General features: G+C 40.1%; 1 protein-coding gene across 3 annotated transcripts in view; it reads left to right on the forward strand.

Annotated features, from left to right (window-relative positions):
* The window catches only part of LOC125485696 (coiled-coil domain-containing protein 154-like), a 67101-nt gene that overhangs the window by 29827 nt on the left and 20032 nt on the right, over window positions 1-17242 (forward strand). For 2 of the 3 annotated variants that reach the window (XM_048609787.1, XM_048609789.1), the window contains 5 exons: window positions 327-428; window positions 6400-6525; window positions 7305-7426; window positions 10662-10788; window positions 13502-13578. In XM_048609787.1, coding sequence (XP_048465744.1) covers window positions 327-428; window positions 6400-6525; window positions 7305-7426; window positions 10662-10788; window positions 13502-13578 — 554 coding nt within the window. The remainder of the gene's footprint in view (window positions 1-326; window positions 429-6399; window positions 6526-7304; window positions 7427-10661; window positions 10789-13501; window positions 13579-17242) is intronic. The other variant, XM_048609788.1, reaches the window with a different exon arrangement.

Consider the following 17242-nt stretch of genomic DNA (forward strand, 5'->3'; position numbering starts at 1 on the left):
TATAATGAGATTCATGTAAATCATGATATAACAGAACATACGAGTCTGACATCAGTAAGAGAGGAAAGATTGGTGTAGAATTAGCATGTGAAGAGAGCTGTATTTGAGAATGTACTGTTTGGATGTGAACAAAGAAGTATTGTAATTTATAGGAGTTGAAATGCCTTACTTAAGGATCAGGGATAGTCCTTGTCTAGACATCCACAATCCAGGTATACTCGACATCAGTATCTTGATATTTAGGTAGCAGTATTGGTTTAAAGCATGAAATAATGCAAGTGCTTACTTTGTTATTGTTTCATTAAGGATTTAGAACTTTATTGCAGGGAAAAATACATCAAGTTGTGGAGGAGCTCAGCACCAGACTATTGCATAGGGAAATGCAACTTCGGGAAGAAATACAAAAGAGATTTTTTGATCTTGAGAAGGTGAGCCTTTAAGAAGAAATGGTGGAACATTAAAACTATTTCCATTATTAAAACATTTTTATTTTTTATTTGAGTTTCTCAAAAATGTGTCTTTTAGCTGTTGGTGATGGTAACAAGGCTGCATTTAATGTCCGCCCCTATAGTTGCTCACAAGGTGACAGTGAGTCCAAATACATTCTTAAAGCCTGAGTGCTGCTAAAGCTTTTTCTTTGATTACAGCTAGCTAGGATCTCAGCTATGTATAATGCATACTTGCATCTTATTTAAGGCTAGTTAGCTCAGTAAATAGCAGAGATGAAACATGGCCCGTTCCTGATCTGTGAATGACACGCTGCATCTGAGAAATTAAAGAACAAAATAATTTACATCCAGACAACTAGGAATGTATACTCCTCTGTTTGCACATGATGCCACTAATGTAGCAGTCACTTGGTTTCATTTTGAAATTATGAACCACAAGATTTCACTTTATAACCCATACAAACCATATAACTGATTAAAATTGCTGTCCATTCAAAGTAGTATTTTGCTATAATAAGAACTAAAACTACTGGAAATACTTTAGCAGGTCAGGCAGTATCAATGGCAAGAGAAACAGATTTAACCTTTTTAGATCAATGACATTTCATCAGAACTTGGAGATTGGGCGACACGGTGGCTCAGTGGTTAGCACTGCTGCCTCACAGCACCAGGGATCGGGTTCGATTCCAAACTCGGGCGACTGTCTGTGTGGAGTTTGCACATTCTCCCCGTGTCTGCATGGGTTTCCTCCGGGTGCTCCAGTTTCTTCCCACAGACAAAGGTGTGTAGGGTAGGTGGATAGGCCATGCTAAATTGCCCATAGTGTTCAGAGATGTGTAGATTAGGTGGGTCTGGGTGGGATGCTTTGAGGTTCGGTGTGGACTTGTTGGGCTGAAGGGCCTGTTTTCACACTGTAGGGATTCTATGATCTATGATCTATTATATCATTGTTTTAAACCAAGTGAATTGGGAACCGGTGAAGAAAGGATCAAAAAGAGAGGTCTTGATGGGGTCAAAAAGATTAAATGGTAAACACGATGGCTCAGTGGTTAGCACTGCTGCCTCACAGGACCAGGGACCCGGTTTGGTTCCAGTCTTGGTGACCGTGTGGAGTTTGCATGTTCTTTCGATGTCTTTGTGGATTTCCACCAGGTACTCTGGTTTTCCCTGTCAGGCCAGAGATGTGCAAGTTGGGTGGGTTAGCCATGGGAAATACAATGTTATAGGGTTGGGATGGAGTGCTCTTCAGAGGTTTGGCACAGACTCTATGGATTGAATGGCCTATTTCTACACTGTAGTGATTCTATAAACAAGTACAAGGCCAAAGGGAATGGTGATGGGATGAGTAAAGGGAAAGGAAATGTGTACAGGACGTTTGGGTGGCAGAAGAAAAACAACTGCCACTCCAAGGCAAACAGGAGAAAAATGAGAATAAAGATGCAAAGGAAAGGAGGTGAAATGAGAGTGGAGATTGTTGTAAATTGGTCTGAAAGAGTTAACATCTGGAAGATAGTTATTCACACCATGCACCTTGATGTCACATTGGCCTCCAGAGTCAGTCTGAGATTGTTAGTGGAGAAATGTAGAAGCATTCAAGAAATCTGTACACAGCAATGGAATAGACAGCTTACTTTTTACCTGATTCTGAAGATCTCTGATAGTTAGATCAAAGAGATGCATTCAATCATTCACAACAAACCACAATATGCTGGCAATAGTTGTTACAACATATGGCAACATGGATATGATAGCAGTGGGTCTTCTATTGCATCAAAACTGTGGTGAAAATTGAACTTGAGAAAATAAAGTCACAGTTGAATGAAAAAGAAAAGCAGATCAGACTTAAAACAAACAGAGGTGCAGAACAAGGAACTTGAAGAGCTCATGGAACAGATACAGGCCACATGAGAAGATCTCAGATGGTTCAAAATCCATTTTTAAAAACTTGTTCAAGGGATGCTGGGTCCACTGGCTAGGCCAGTATTTATTATCCACTCCCAATTGCTCTAGAGAAGACTGTAGTGAGCTGCCATTTTATGCAGTCCTTGGGGTATACTGACAGCCACAGTGTTGGTTGGAACAAAGTGTTAGTCTTTTGAACTAATGTCACTGAAGGAAAAGTGTAACATTTCCAAGTTAGTGTGTCTAACAAGAGAACTTGCAGGTAGTGAGTGTGCCCATGTATGTTTAACACCATAAGATATAGGAGCAGAAGTGGGTCATTCAGCCCTGCCATTCAGTGAAATCATGGCTGATTTAATCATTCTCAACTCCACTTTCCTTGATTCCCTTTCTGATTAAAAGTTTATCCATTTCAGATTTGAATATACTTAATGACCCAGCCTCAATAGCTCACAGTGTTAAAGAATTCCACAGATTTACTAACCTCTGAAAGAAGAAATAGCTGTCACTTTCTTAATTTGACACCAATACTAATGCACACAGAGGCCAGAGAAAGAACAAGGATGCTTGACCAAAAGGAGTAATGGTTCCAGTAAAAATCATTTCATTATATACCCCTTATTCATCTTGCTTCCACATACTGCAGCAGGCTGTCAACTCGTCATCAAAGGTTCATCCTCTATTGACATGATATCAGGCAACATGGAGGCACAGTTACATTCAGGGCTAGACAGGGACTCAAAACAGTTGTATTCCAAAACCATTAACACTTATAGAAATGTATGCATCAATATAAAGTGCAATGTAACCTATGCCAACAATGTGTAAACAAAAGGTTATCTTTTTATTCACCCCTACCAACTCTCAGTAGTCCCAGATTCCACAGGTGGGGTGAAGGAAGCCTGCTCAGCATTGGAACCTCTTGGCCTGGAGATTTGGTCAAATGATCCCAGGAGCATGCTTGTCTGGACAGCTCCAGTGTGCTGAGGCAATACAAGGCAGTGTGAGGGGTCTGATTGGTTTCCTTACTCTGATACAGGAATAATTGATTAATAAATCAAATAAACATGATTGTGATAGCTGGATGGGTGATAGGGAGCTGTGGAGTAGTAAGTGTTTGCAGCTTGAGGAATTTCAAACTTGTGTTGAAGTATTGGAGTCTGAGTTGTAGATATTGTGCCACATCAGGAAGGGGGTATGTGTCCTGGACACTTTGCTCCTGAAACCAATCAGACCCCTCACACTGCCTTGTATTGCCTCAGCACACTGGAGCTGTCCAGACAAGCATGCTCCTGGGATCATTTGACCAAATCTCCAGGCCAAGAGGTTCCAATGCTGAGCAGGCTTCCTTCACCCCACCTGTGGAATCTGGGACTACTGAGAGTTGGTAGGGGTGAATAAAAAGATAACCTTTTGTTTACACATTGTTGGCATAGGTTACATTGCACTTTATATTGATGCATACATTTCTATAAGTGTTAATGGTTTTGGAATACAACTGTTTTGAGTCCCTGTCTAGCCCTGAATGTAACTGTGCCTCCATGTTGCCTGATATCATGTCAATAGAGGATGAACCTTTGATGACGAGTTGACAGCCTGCTGCAGTATGTGGAAGCAAGATGAATAAGGGGTATATAATGAAATGATTTTTACTGGAACCATTACTCCTTTTGGTCAAGCATCCTTGTTCTTTCTCTGGCCTCTGTGTGCATTAGTATTGGTGTCAAATTAATTGGCATATGATGAGCCTAACCTATGGATGTGTATGTACTAGTTGTATGGCTGGATTGATGGTTCAGAGGCCTGAACTAATAATCCAGAGAACTTGAATGTCAGTTTGAGAATTGAATTCTAGAAATGAAAATAAGATAAAGGTTACAAAGCTCTTAGTGAACTCCCACCTGGAAACCGATATCCATTTCAAGCTCCACCTGGAAACCGATATCCATTTCAAGCCTACCGACTCCCACAGCTACCTAGAGTACACCTCCTCTCACCCACCTTCCTGCAAAAAGGCCATCCCCTATTTCCAATTCCTTCACCTCCGCCGCATCTGCTCCTGAGATGAGGCATTCCACTCCCGGACATCCCAGATGTCCTTGTTTTTCAAGGACCGCAACTTTCCCTCCACAGTGGTCGAAAACGCCCTCGACCATGTCTCTCGCATTTCCCGCAACTCATCCCTCACACCCCCTCCCCACAATAACAACCAAAACAGAATCCCCCTTGTCCTCGCGTACCACCCCTCTAACCTCCGGATCCAACACATCATCCTCTGACACTTCCGCCATCTGCAATCCGACCCCACCACCAAAGACATTTTTCCCTCACCACCCTCATCTGCTTTCCGGAGGGACCACTCTCTCCGTGACTCCCTTGTCCGCTCCACACCACCCCCTGGCACTTTTCCCTGCAACTGCAGGAAGTGCTACACTTGCCCCTACACCTCCCCCCTCACCCCCATCCCAGGTCCTAAGAAGACCTTCCACATCAAGCAGATGTTCGCCTGCACATCTACTAATGTGGTATATTGTATCTGCTGTCCCCGATGTGGCCTCCTCTACATCGGGGAAACCGAACGGAGGCTTGGAGACCGCTTTGTAGAACACCTATGATCGGTTCGCAACAAACAATTGCACCTCCCAATCACGAATCATTTCAACTCCCCCTCCCACTCCTTGAACATGTCCATCCTGGGCCTCCTGGAGTGCCACAACGATGCCACCCGAAGGTTGCAGGAACAGCACCTCATATTTTGCTTGAGAACACTGCAGGCCAATTGTATCAATGCGGACTTCACAAGCTTCAAAATCTCCCCTCCCCTGACCGCATCCCAAAACCAGCCCAGCTCATACCCGCCTCCCTAACCTGTCCTCTCACCTATCCTCTCCTCCCACCTCAAGCCGCACCCCCTATCTCCTACCTACTAACCTCATCCCACCCCCTTGACCTGTCTGTCCTCCCTGGACTGACCTATCCCCTCCCTAACTCCCCACCTGCACTCCCCTTTAGTTGCTCCATCCCTGCTTCTTTGACCTGTCTGTCTCCTCTCCACCTATCTTCTCCTTTATCCATCTTCTATCCGCCTCCCCCTTTCTCCCTATATATTTCAGAATCCCCTTCCCCTCCCCCATTCCTGAAGAAGGGTCTAGGCCCGAAACGTCAGCCTTCCTGCTCCTCTGATGCTGCTTGGCCTGCTGTATTCATCCAGCTCTACACCTTGTTATCTCAGATTCTCCAGCATCAGCAGTTCCTACTATCTTAGTGAACCACTTGTGTTTTTCTATGCAAGTCTAATGCCTTTTTGGGGAAGGAAACCTACTTTTTCCATCCAATCTCATCTGCCACTCTAATCCCACATCAGTATGGTCATTTCTAATTTACCTTCTGATGCGACCTAGCAAGTCATGTCAAACCATAGCTGAATGTTATGGGCTAAAGATGTAACACAGAAACATTTACAACAGAGAATGGGACACAGACCATCATTTCCATGCTGTTTGTGAAGAAGGCTCACCATTGTCTTTTCAATGTAGCTATCCATGGGCACGAAATACTGGCTTTTTCCTCCAAAATTGAATAAAACAAATATTTTCATTACTGTCAGGAGCAATTAAAGCAAGTGCAAGCCAATACCAAGTCACAAAACAATATGATTGAATTCTGCACTTGTAGACTGACCAATCGTCACAGAATAATTTAGAACAGTCAAAATGTATCTGTGGGTGTTTATTTGTTATACTGACAAATCACCACAAATTTACACGGTGATAAATTATGGTTTCCTGAAAGAGTCTGTAGTTTATTTGCACCTAACGTAAGGATAAGCAAGCAATAAATATTGTAGTTAAGATTTTGATGCAAGTGTTTGCCAGCTCTAGTAAAAAAAAACCTAGGAGAATACTGTACTTCAAAAATGCATTGTGTTGCATGCAGTAGTATAATTTTCCATATGTGTTAATAACTCAATATTTAAATTTGTAACATTTCTTTGTTTATTCAGTATGTTTGTTCTTAAAGGAAAGGGTGCTTTTTTTTATTTCTGAAGAATCTTTGTAAATTTGAGACTGTAAGAAATGACAGTGAGAAGATCCTCAGGGCAGAAAATGAGAACTATTGGTCTTCTCTTCAAAAAGTGCATATGGAAGAAATAAAAGCACTTGAGGACAAGCAGGTAGACATTATATTGTCATTCACTATCATTTTGCTTATTTTTTTGGTGGATTTACACAAACAGGGGACATATATTACTGTTAACCTGGACTGAATGATGAACAAATCAAAATGTTACAAGATTCAGTCTTCAAGAAGTAGTAGCTTATTTTGGTTTTGGATCATTTTATCTCCATTTATCATTTCCTTGCCTAACCGCCTGGAGAAAGCAGGATAAGATGGGCCACCCTTGCAGCTTGGCATGAAGAAATGGAATTGGAAAAGTGCTTTTGATGATTCCTTGTCACCTCAAGGTTGTAGGTTCAAAGCTGTCATTAAGACAGGTTATATTAAACTTGGTATTGTGCAGTGTGACAGGATTAATTAACCACCTCAGAGTAAAGACACTCCTGGGTAGCAATGGCCACAATATGGTTGAACTTGCATGCAGTTTTTGTGAAATCTTCTTTTACTTCACAATTAGTAGCAGTGCTTTCACCTCCCTGGAAGTCCTGGAATTCCCTAAATCCTTCCACCTTCCTTTAATCCTGCCAGTTCCTCCTTATAACCAAACTCTTTGAAGCCATGGCTGACTGCTCTTAATATCTTGCTTTTTGCTATGCATTCCACTGTTGAAACTTGTTCTGAGATTTTTCTACAAAAAGGTGCAATGTGAATGTAGTTTCTTAGCTCTCTAGTACTTTAATTATGTTTTTTAATTCTAAAACTCATGGTTTTTACATTAGATTTATTTGTATATATAAAAATCTAACTATGAAGTTTAAAAACTTTATTTTGCAGTCGAGATTCAGACTGCCAGAACTCTACATGAAGCTGGATGACAATATTAAGAAGTTAACAGCCACATTTACTGATGATATGAATTGGATAGAAAAAGTCATAAAATCCGAAATCCTGGAACGGTTAGAAACGTTTTTTTTTCCATATTCCATCTTTCCTTAAATTTCTGCAAATATAATCCATCAATAAAGCATGGGCCAAAGTACATATATGTGGTCATAATAATAACTCATTTTAGAGTAAGCTGCAGGTTGAGACATTTTTGCTATCGTCACAGTAACTTACAATTTTTTTATATCAGAATATAGAAACATCCACCAGAGAAGGAAGCCATTCAGCCTATTGTGATATGCTGTCCATCTGAAAGGGTTACCATAAGTTGCAAAAACAGAAATTGATGGAGAAACTCCACAGGTCTGGCTGCAGCTGTGGAGAAGAGGTGTTATTGGACCCAAAATGATTTGTTTTGTTTCAGATCTCCAGCATCTGCAGTTCTTAGTTTTATTTTAATAATGATACAATCGTAAAATCCGTAAGACAAAGGAGCAAGAGAAGGCCATTCAGCCCATCAAGACTGCTCCACCATTCAATGAGATCGTGGCTGATCTGCTAATCCTCAAATCCACTTCCCTGGTTTGTTCCTGAAACCCTCGATTGCCTTACTGATTAAAAAGCTGCCTATCTCAGCCTTGAGTAGGTTTAATGAACCAGCCTCAACAGCTCTCTGGAATAAACAATTCCATAGATTCACTGCCCTCTGAGAGAAGAAATTCCTCCTCATCTTTGTCTTAAATGTGCAACCCATTGTTCTGATGTTATGTCCTGTGGTCCTAGAGTCTTGCAGAAGAGGAAACAGCTTTTTGCATCTACCCTGACTAATTCCCAAAGAATCTTGATGTTTCGATAAGGTTGTCTCTCATTCTTCTAAATTCTAAAGTCCCACTTCATGACCTGTTGGATAAGGAAGGTGTATTCATAATGCAGCCAAACAGGTTGAGGATCAATCTGCAAATCCTTCCAACATACATAGTTGCAGGGACTAGTTGCAGAGCTGGGAAAATTTCTTGTCAGCAATGCGATAGAAATAAAATTGGAGCATTAGTTATCAGATTCCATAGCTCCAGATTGCAACAAGTATGCAAAAGTGCATATTGCCACAGGACCTTGGACTCATACATTGGTCAGTTACATTAGGGACATTTAAGTGACTCTTGGATAGGCACATGGATGATCGTAAAATGTAGGGTATGCAGGGTAGTTTGATCTTAGAGTAGGATAATAGATTGGCACAACATCATGGGCTGAAGGGCCTGTACTGTGCTGTACTGTTCTATGTTCCATGTTCTATGTTCATGGAGGAGGCATTTGACTGGACGGCTTCTGTGGGTTTATCTGGTACTAAGAGTATGGGGTTTGATTCCCATTCCAGCCTGGATAGACTTGGGACCTGCCTTCTTGCCCTAACCATGGTAGAGATTGCACTGTTGTGGGCTGAACGTGCTTTCAGGTAGTGTTCTGAAGAACTTATTGTTTATGTACTTTGCATGCCGCATTTTCTTTGGAGCCAATTTTATCCTCACCTCTTTAATGATTATTCTTGTGTCATTCTTGTGTAGCTTGTTGCTATTTTCCTGCCCTCTCCATAGCCCAGCACTTTTTTCCCCTCTTTAAGTATAGCTCCAAGCTGCCTCAAAAATTATGATTGAACCTGCTTTCAATATTCTTTCATGAAGCACTTTTATCTGTGTCCTCTACTTCCTAACCTTTCTGCCAAAAGAAACAATTTTTCTCTGTCTGCAATACCAAAACCCTTCTTATTTTTGCTTGTCTTTATTAAGTTGTCTTTTAACACTCCCTGATCGGAGGGCAAGAAACCCAACTGCTCTAGTGTCTCCACGTAACTGCAGCACCTCATCCCTGGAGTTATTACTCCAGTAACCTCTGCATTTTGCCAAAGGATTGAAGTTGATTTGCAGTTGTAATAAAATGATGATTGACACTTACGTCAGCTTTTAATTAGCGACATCTAATATTTTACTTCTGGCTTTTATTGATTTACATAGATTAAAATTGATATTTTACAGAGATTCCAATTCCTGTAGGCTCATTTGATGTTGGAGCAGAAACTTTGGGGGAGCTGGAAGGGCTTAAGGATTTAATTAAATCACATAACCCCAAAATAGAAGCAAGAGAGTACTAGAGAAACAAAGCAGGTCTGGCACCATCTGAGGAGAGAGAAACAAAATTAACACGAGTGTCCGACATAACTTCTTCAGAACTGAAATTTCTGACTTGTATCACGAGGCTTTATCAGGAAGAATGTCTACACTTTTTTTTCCAGCACTGAAGGTGCTACTGATAGCACCCATGCTTGTTGCTTTTGCACTTCCCATCACCACCATGGTATATTTCTGAACATGATAGATTCTAATCCTTTAATAGTCAGTTAGTTTGTGACTACAGGCAGCGCAGAGATGGATGTCCCTGTCTTACTTCCTGACAGCAATCGAGTTTCATTCATTCTGCATCGGTCCTCTCTTGCCTTTTTCTACCAATCATCATACAGACTAGCTTTTGGATAATGAAGGTTATCTCCTTAAGTCTTGCCTGTACCCAAACACAGCTGCCATTATGGCTTTCAGTAGGAGTCCACTAAACTCTGAAATGCTTCCAAGCTGATAGCTGCATGCGTAAGCAATTCTTTCTCTACCTGGACCACGTATAATTTTATAGCACCTCCCACATTTTGGGCAGGCAGCCTTTGATAGAGCAGATGATGCTCCTTATATTAGTTTTCATGACTTTGAAAGGTACAGCGTTCCAGGAATATAAAATTGACTTTTGCTAAACAAAGCAAAAGTGGATGGTCAGTTGGCAAGAACAAGTTCTACGGAACATGTGTTCCTGGCTTCAATAAACATTACTAACTTTCTCAAAAGTTCTTGTTCATCCATAATAAAAGCGGAAGATAGCCAAAGTACTCTAGGTCCAGAGGCATTAGAAATAGCAACAACGTTAACATTTTGTGTCAATGAGCCTTCTTTTTCATTGATCGGCTTTTGCACGCATCTTTATTTGTTTTGGTGTAATCGATTGTATGATTTAGAGCCAAGTAAGAAAGTCTGAAATTCTTTTCAAATAGAAATTGCTCAGCCCAGAGTTGTTATTAGCAGCTGATCAGTTAATATTCAGTATCATTAATATTTGATAATGCATTAACTAAGTATTAGTTTGTAGTCAATTTGTTGTTGGTGATTTTCAAATAAGAAATTAACCATTTTGCAAAGGACGTGGTAACTGTTCAGCAGCATTACCTTCCTTATGCAAAATTGACTTAATACAACTTTCTTGTAACAGAATAAAACAAGGCACCCAACTTGGAGACAAAATGGATGAGTTACAAGAACGCCTAAGTCTTGCTTTAACAACTCTTCAAGAAGCATTAGGCACCTTACAGGAAGACCTTAAAAGTGAGATGAAAAAGGTAAGGGTTTTTGACTAAAATTTATTTACAACTTGTTTGCTGTTATTCTAATGTAAGTTCATTAAAGAGAAAACATGAAATTCACTAAAGTAAAAACATATTAAATGACATGTGTGCATTTCCCCCTTAATTGTCTCCCTTGATCATCTTCCGCTAACACTCATGCTTAATGTTTTTACTGCTGCGTGAGTACAGTTCAATAGGAGCCAGAGTCCCCTCATTTCTGAGTAGTTGACCTAGACAATAAATTTAATGGGCTATGTTTTAATTGGCTTCAAAGATAACAGATTTGCACTCCTCCCAAACATCCATATTGTCAAAAGAAAAGCAAAAAAAAAACCCAAGATGTTTACGTAGCCCCTTATGTGACTATGGCTGTAGATCCATTGGTTAAACACATAGGGATCTTAAGGAAAAAATTGATTAGTTCAGCAAGGGACTTTACACATTTGAAATATTTATTTTTTTAGATTTAAATTTTGCTAATTAAATAACCTTTATGTGTTAAAGATTTACCATATAGCCAAAATGCAGTTGTTCTAATATGGAAAGGTATGGAGGCTTAGGAAGTAACCACAATAATTGTAAATCTAAACTTCTACTTAAAATGGTCTCATATTAACTGTATACTATCACTGTCATTGTACTTCTCATGACGTAGCGCTAATATTGATACAGTAATTTTGCAACAATAGAATAATTACTTACGTGCAATTAGTACTGTTTACATCAATCAACTGATCCTGTCTTTCATTTTGATAATTTATATTAAAAATAGTGCACACACTTTCATTTTCACTATGTGCAATCTGACAGAGTTGATTTCCTACACTTTATGAACCAGTCAATTTTTCATCCATGGGGTTCCAGTAAATGATTCGTCCATTAAAACTGAAAACTGGTATCTCTCTCCTATACAGACAAGCCGAGTGAAAGCAATATAGTTTCTGAGATGAGATAGTAGGAACTGCAGATGCTGGAGAATCTGAGATAACAAGGTGTAGAGCTGGATGAACACAGCAGGCCAAGCAGCATCAGAGGAGCAGGAAAGCTGACGTTTCGGGCCTAGACCCTTCTTCAGAAAAGAAGGGTCATTTCTGAAGAAGGGTCTAGGCCCAAAACGTCAGCCTTCCTGCTCCTCTGATGCTGCTTGGCCTGCTGTGTTCATCCAGCTCTACACCTTGTTATCTTAGTTTCTGAGATGGTGGGTTTGAGTCTCAGTACAGAAATTTTGCTGCTGTTTTTCTGCATTCAAAGCCTCTTACCTTTTATATCTTATCATTGAGGCTTTCTTGTAAAGCGCCAGATGCTTTCTGCAGAGTTACTCACATGTTCATTTAAATAATTTGTTTGTTTGTGAGTCAGTCCCTTGTTTGACTCTATCATGAGAAAATCGCATTCAGTCTATTTTGCGGGAGAAGCAGCTTTTAAAACTACATGGTCACCTTATCTTCTGCTGAAAGATACAACTTCAAAATGATTGAACTGGCAGTAATGAACTTTGGAACATACTGTCAATTAGGTGCGATGTAGTGCATATTATTTGTTTTTTCTTTGCTGCTGTTTCTGACACTCCAACAAAGAGGTTCTAGATCATTGTCTTTGAATGAGGTGTAAATCAGTTTTCTCTGAACGTTTACCGAAGAGTCCTATGAGGCTGGTTGGCCATCATCAGGTGTTGCTTTCAATCCTATGTTGCTTGTCTGCCCTTTTATGCTCTCTCATATCTTCCTGGTGCTTGGAGGCATCTTCAATGGTGGGAGCTTCTGAAGCCGCCTTCCTGAAGTCTTTCTTCGGGACAAATAGCCACCAATTGCTTTGGTCAGCCTGGGCCCTTGCCCCTGTGATACCAGAGAGCAGTCAACCTAATTCAGAGCTTGGGTGCTGGGTCCCCACTCAACTTGCCAGTAGTGCAGCCCCAGGTGCACCCTGTTACTAACTGTCCAATCCCTCTTTGCCTGACTGACCATATTAAGGGGCCTGGGTGATGTCCAAGGGTAGCCACAGCCTCACTCTTCACTTGCCAGTCTTCTGAAGGCAGGGGTAACTGATGGATGACCTGTCAAGGTAACCACAATGGCCCAGCTGGGTGTTGCGATTGCTTAATTTGAACAATGATTACAGAACTAAAGAATGCCGATAGAAATCTGGAGCACCTTAACAAAACTCAATGATTAGACTTTTTTTTCTTAATAGGTTTAAATAATAAAATCATGGCAAAATCTGTGCTCTACAAATAATTATTTTCCTACAAAAGAGCTGGACAAATTTCTGTTCAAAATTGGAATTTATAAGGATGAGTGGGGATTTTGGTGATTGGATACTCCATGGAACATACTACTTGGAGTAAAGGGTCTTTGTAAATCTTTCTCATCCTAGTCTTCATGAATACATGAGTGTTGCTTGTGCACTGTTGCATCATGATCTCTTTCCTGTGAATCCTTTTGAAAGTCAGATAGAGAGGCACCCTTGGCCTCTTGTAAGTAGCTCCTAACTGGGTGTTACAGGCCTTAATTGACAGGGGAACAAATTGTCTGGTTACTATTTAGATAAGAATAAAAATGTTAGGCTGAGAATGCTGTACGATAAGGGTATCCAAAATTCATTGTGCTCTGTAAAGATGGAAAATTGCAGGATTTACTTATGATACAGTATAAGAAAAGTAAAATATACTTTGTTCAATGAATACTAACCTTCAACTTTTGCACAATAGACTGAAGAAATGCAAGCAAAACTTGCTGAGTCGCCAGCTGAACAAAATACCAAGCTGAAGGAAGATTTCCAAGACAGGTAATCAGAATAGATTTGTACCAACAGTCTTCTAAAATAGGATTTTTAAAACCTGCATGTCGCAAAGTAAATGTTATAAACTTCTGCAACAAGACATTAATCTGAATTTTGGGAAAAAGGAAGAACAAATATTAAAATTTTTCTATCACATAAATTCAACAGCTTTCAAAGTCAAAATGCTAACTTTTCAGCAGCACCAACTTATTAATGAACAAAAATAAAGTTGTTGGAGAAGCTCAGCAGGTCTGGCAGCATCTGTGAGAAAACAGTTTAACGTTTCGGGTCCGGTGACCCTTCCTCGGAACTCATACCTCCTGCGGTAGTGAATTTGGATTCTAAGCACTCTATAAGTTTTACCAACTTGTTAATGTTCATTCTTCCTCATTTACATAGCACTTTGTATTTATAACATAGATAACAGGTAAATTGGCCAACAAGATCATTCTGGTGGTTACTTCCAACACAAGCTCCCTCCTCCTGTTGGTCATCTAACCTCATCAACATATCCTGCTTTCCTTTTCATCCTCATGGGCTAAATGTTTATGTGCTGATGTAAGGGGTGTGTGTTTTGGCAGGGGATGGGGAAATATAAAATTGATGACTGTTCTACTGTTCTACCATCTTACCTTACACCCTTGAGCTTACCTCATTATACTAAGTGGGGCAGTAAAATTGGTAATTCATCTGCCCTATTTAATTACATATTTAAGGGTCTTTGAGGCATTAACAAGGAGGTTGATCTGAATAACACGCTGTCCAAGTCAAATAGTTTTGCTGTGGGAACATTCTTTTCAATGGCCCACATGAGAGAAAATAGGAAGAAGAGTCACATTATTTCAAAACTATCCTGCACACACCAAGAGCACATCCCTCAAGATGTTAAACCCTTCCCCACTTCCTTGTATGCCACCTGACTGCCCGAACCTGTCCCATTCCACAACCCCTTCTACCCCTATTTCGTGGGCTTTCAGAACCTTCTCCATCCAAAAACCTAGGACATTGCTTCCCAAAAAGATATTATCTTTTTCGGGCTTTCTTTTGGGTTCCCTTTGGCATCCACTACTGAGACCTGGCGCTGCCAGGAGTCTGAGAGCGACATACCAATCAGATTTTTAGGCAACTCCTGAGTGCTAGAAATCTTCTCACCGAGGAGCAGAAGTCCCATTGTTGACCAATTTATCTCACCCACAATGCCTTGTGGCTGGGGTGTGGCGAGAGTTTGGGGCAGGCTGTTTCTATTGTGTGTTGGGTACTGACTGACTTTCTTTCCAAGCAGGTGGTGAAAGTTTTTCTTTTCCCCCATTTAAAATGCAACTCTAATTTCACCTTAACTACATCGGTGCCGATCACTTGAACTACCTCCTGAGGTAATGAGTTCGGATTCTAAGCACTCTATAAAAATAGATTTCTTCTGAATTCCTTATTTATTAAAGTTATCTTGTATTGATGGTCTCTGGCTCTGGTCTTAGTGGAATCGGGAAAATCATTTTTCCTTCTCTTTTATCTAACTCTTTAAAATCTGGAAGACCTACATTAGGCCACCCTCAATATTTCTTCCTGTTCAGTCTTTCCTGTTAGTGTTATATTACACTACCTCCAGCAGGATGTCACCACCAATTATATCTTCCCTTCCCTCTCCTCCACTGTCAGCATTCCATGAAGCCCTCATCCACTTCTCTATCCCTCCTAACACTTCCTTACTCTCCAATGCACCTTCCATGCAATCATAAAGTGTAACACTTTGTTCGTTCACTTCTTCTCCCTACACCATCCAAAATCCCAAGCACGCCTTTCAAGTGAAGCTACGTTTTGCTCATACTACTTTTAATCTTGTCCACTGAACTTGCTGCTCACAATACTGTTTGCTTTACATTGGCAAGACCAAGCACAGACTAGGTGACCACTATGCAGAACATCTCTGCTCTGTCTGTAGGAATGATTTTAACCTTCCATTTGCTTTTCCGTTTCAATAAACCACATTGCTCCCATACTAATATTCAGTCCTGAGCATACGTCCATGTTGTGATAAAATTCAGGCAAGCTGGGGAGCAATACCTTTTTTTTTGCAATGGTCACTCTTAACAATACTTAACAATAATCTGGGCGACACGGTGGCTCAGTGGTTAGCACTGCTGCCTCACAGCACCAGGGACCGGGTTCGATTCCAACCTCGGGCGACTGTCTGTGTGGAGTTTGCACATTCTCCCCGTGTCTGCATGGGTTTCCTCCGGGTGCTCCGGTTTCTTCCCACAGACAAAGGTGTGTAGGGTAGGTGGATTGGCCATGCTAAATTGCCCATAGTGTTCAGAGATGTGTGGGTTATAGGGGGATGGGTCTGGGTGGGATGCACTGAGGTTTGGTGTGGACTTGTTGGTCCGAAGGGCCTGTTTCCACACTGTAGGGATTCTAAATCTCATACAGCAATACTGTCATGGACAGATGTATCTGTGGCAGGCAGACCGTTGAAAATGAGGTCAAGTATGTTTTTCCCTGTTACTGGTTTCCTCACCACCTGTCCCAGACCTACTGTAGCAGCTAGGTCAATCAATTTGGTCTGAACTTGTGCTGCTGAGCCTTGATGGATATTGAAGTCACCCAGCCAAAGCATATTCTGCACCCTTGCCACCTTTGGTGCTTCCTCAAAGTGCTGTTTTAACATGGAACAGTACTTATTCATCAACTGAGGGTGGATGGTACATGGTAAGCAACAAGGGGATGTCTTTCTTTGTGGTTATCATTTTATTTTAGTCTAAACTCAATTTGTCACCACCGCATTAATTGAACAAAATATTATAGACAGATATCTAAATCTATTATTTATTTCCAGCATTTCTTAAATTTCTACTTTTAATATTGGATTTAAATTATAAAGGTTTGCTTCTTTTAAGAGAAGTTCTTTCTAAGAGTTCATTATCTTAATTAATTATTAGTGTAAATGCAGAAGAATATTTCATTAATCCAGTACAGTTGTGCAGGGCATTGATTTTGCTAAAAGTTGGAAATTTGTTACTACGATCTGCACACTTACATAATAATACTTAACACTTTTTAAAAAATTCTTTGTATTTCATGCGATTCTTCCTTCACTATTTACATAAAATTAATTTTAACAGATTGCATTGAATGCAAAATCTTAAATATAGCAATTTTTAAATCAATTTTGTAAAAGTAAAGCTTGTGAAATTGTATTGTTCAGACAGTAAAAGTTCACCGCACAGAATTGAGATAAAAATTTTGTAGTAACAGATTTCTTGTAAATATGGGAAGGGTCACATTTCTCCTCGATCAACTGCAGTCAAAGTTATCTTGAAGCAGATGTCAATGCTGTTTATATAAGGAGTTTAATGTCATCACCTCTCTGCATTTTATCACCTGTCTGCTTCAATCTTTGTCAAAATCACATTTTAGTTTATATTTGGCATTCAAGTTTTTATTCTGTCAGCACAAAGACTCTTAAATGTTTTATTTCATTATTCTTAATGGTATTACAGGTCATTTTTAAAAAAAATCGCATGCGTATATTTTGAATTTGAAAACCTTGCAGTGATCTAAATAAAAATGTGGCTATCTTTGTATTTTTTTCTAATGGATTGTTAAGAACTTTAAGGTAAACCTGTTAACTTAGATAATTTTGTGCATTTTATTGGAAAACGCAAAATGTTTT

Source organism: Rhincodon typus, chromosome 21 (assembly GCF_021869965.1).
Source record: "Rhincodon typus isolate 14 chromosome 21, sRhiTyp1.1, whole genome shotgun sequence".
NCBI lineage: Eukaryota > Metazoa > Chordata > Chondrichthyes > Orectolobiformes > Rhincodontidae > Rhincodon > Rhincodon typus.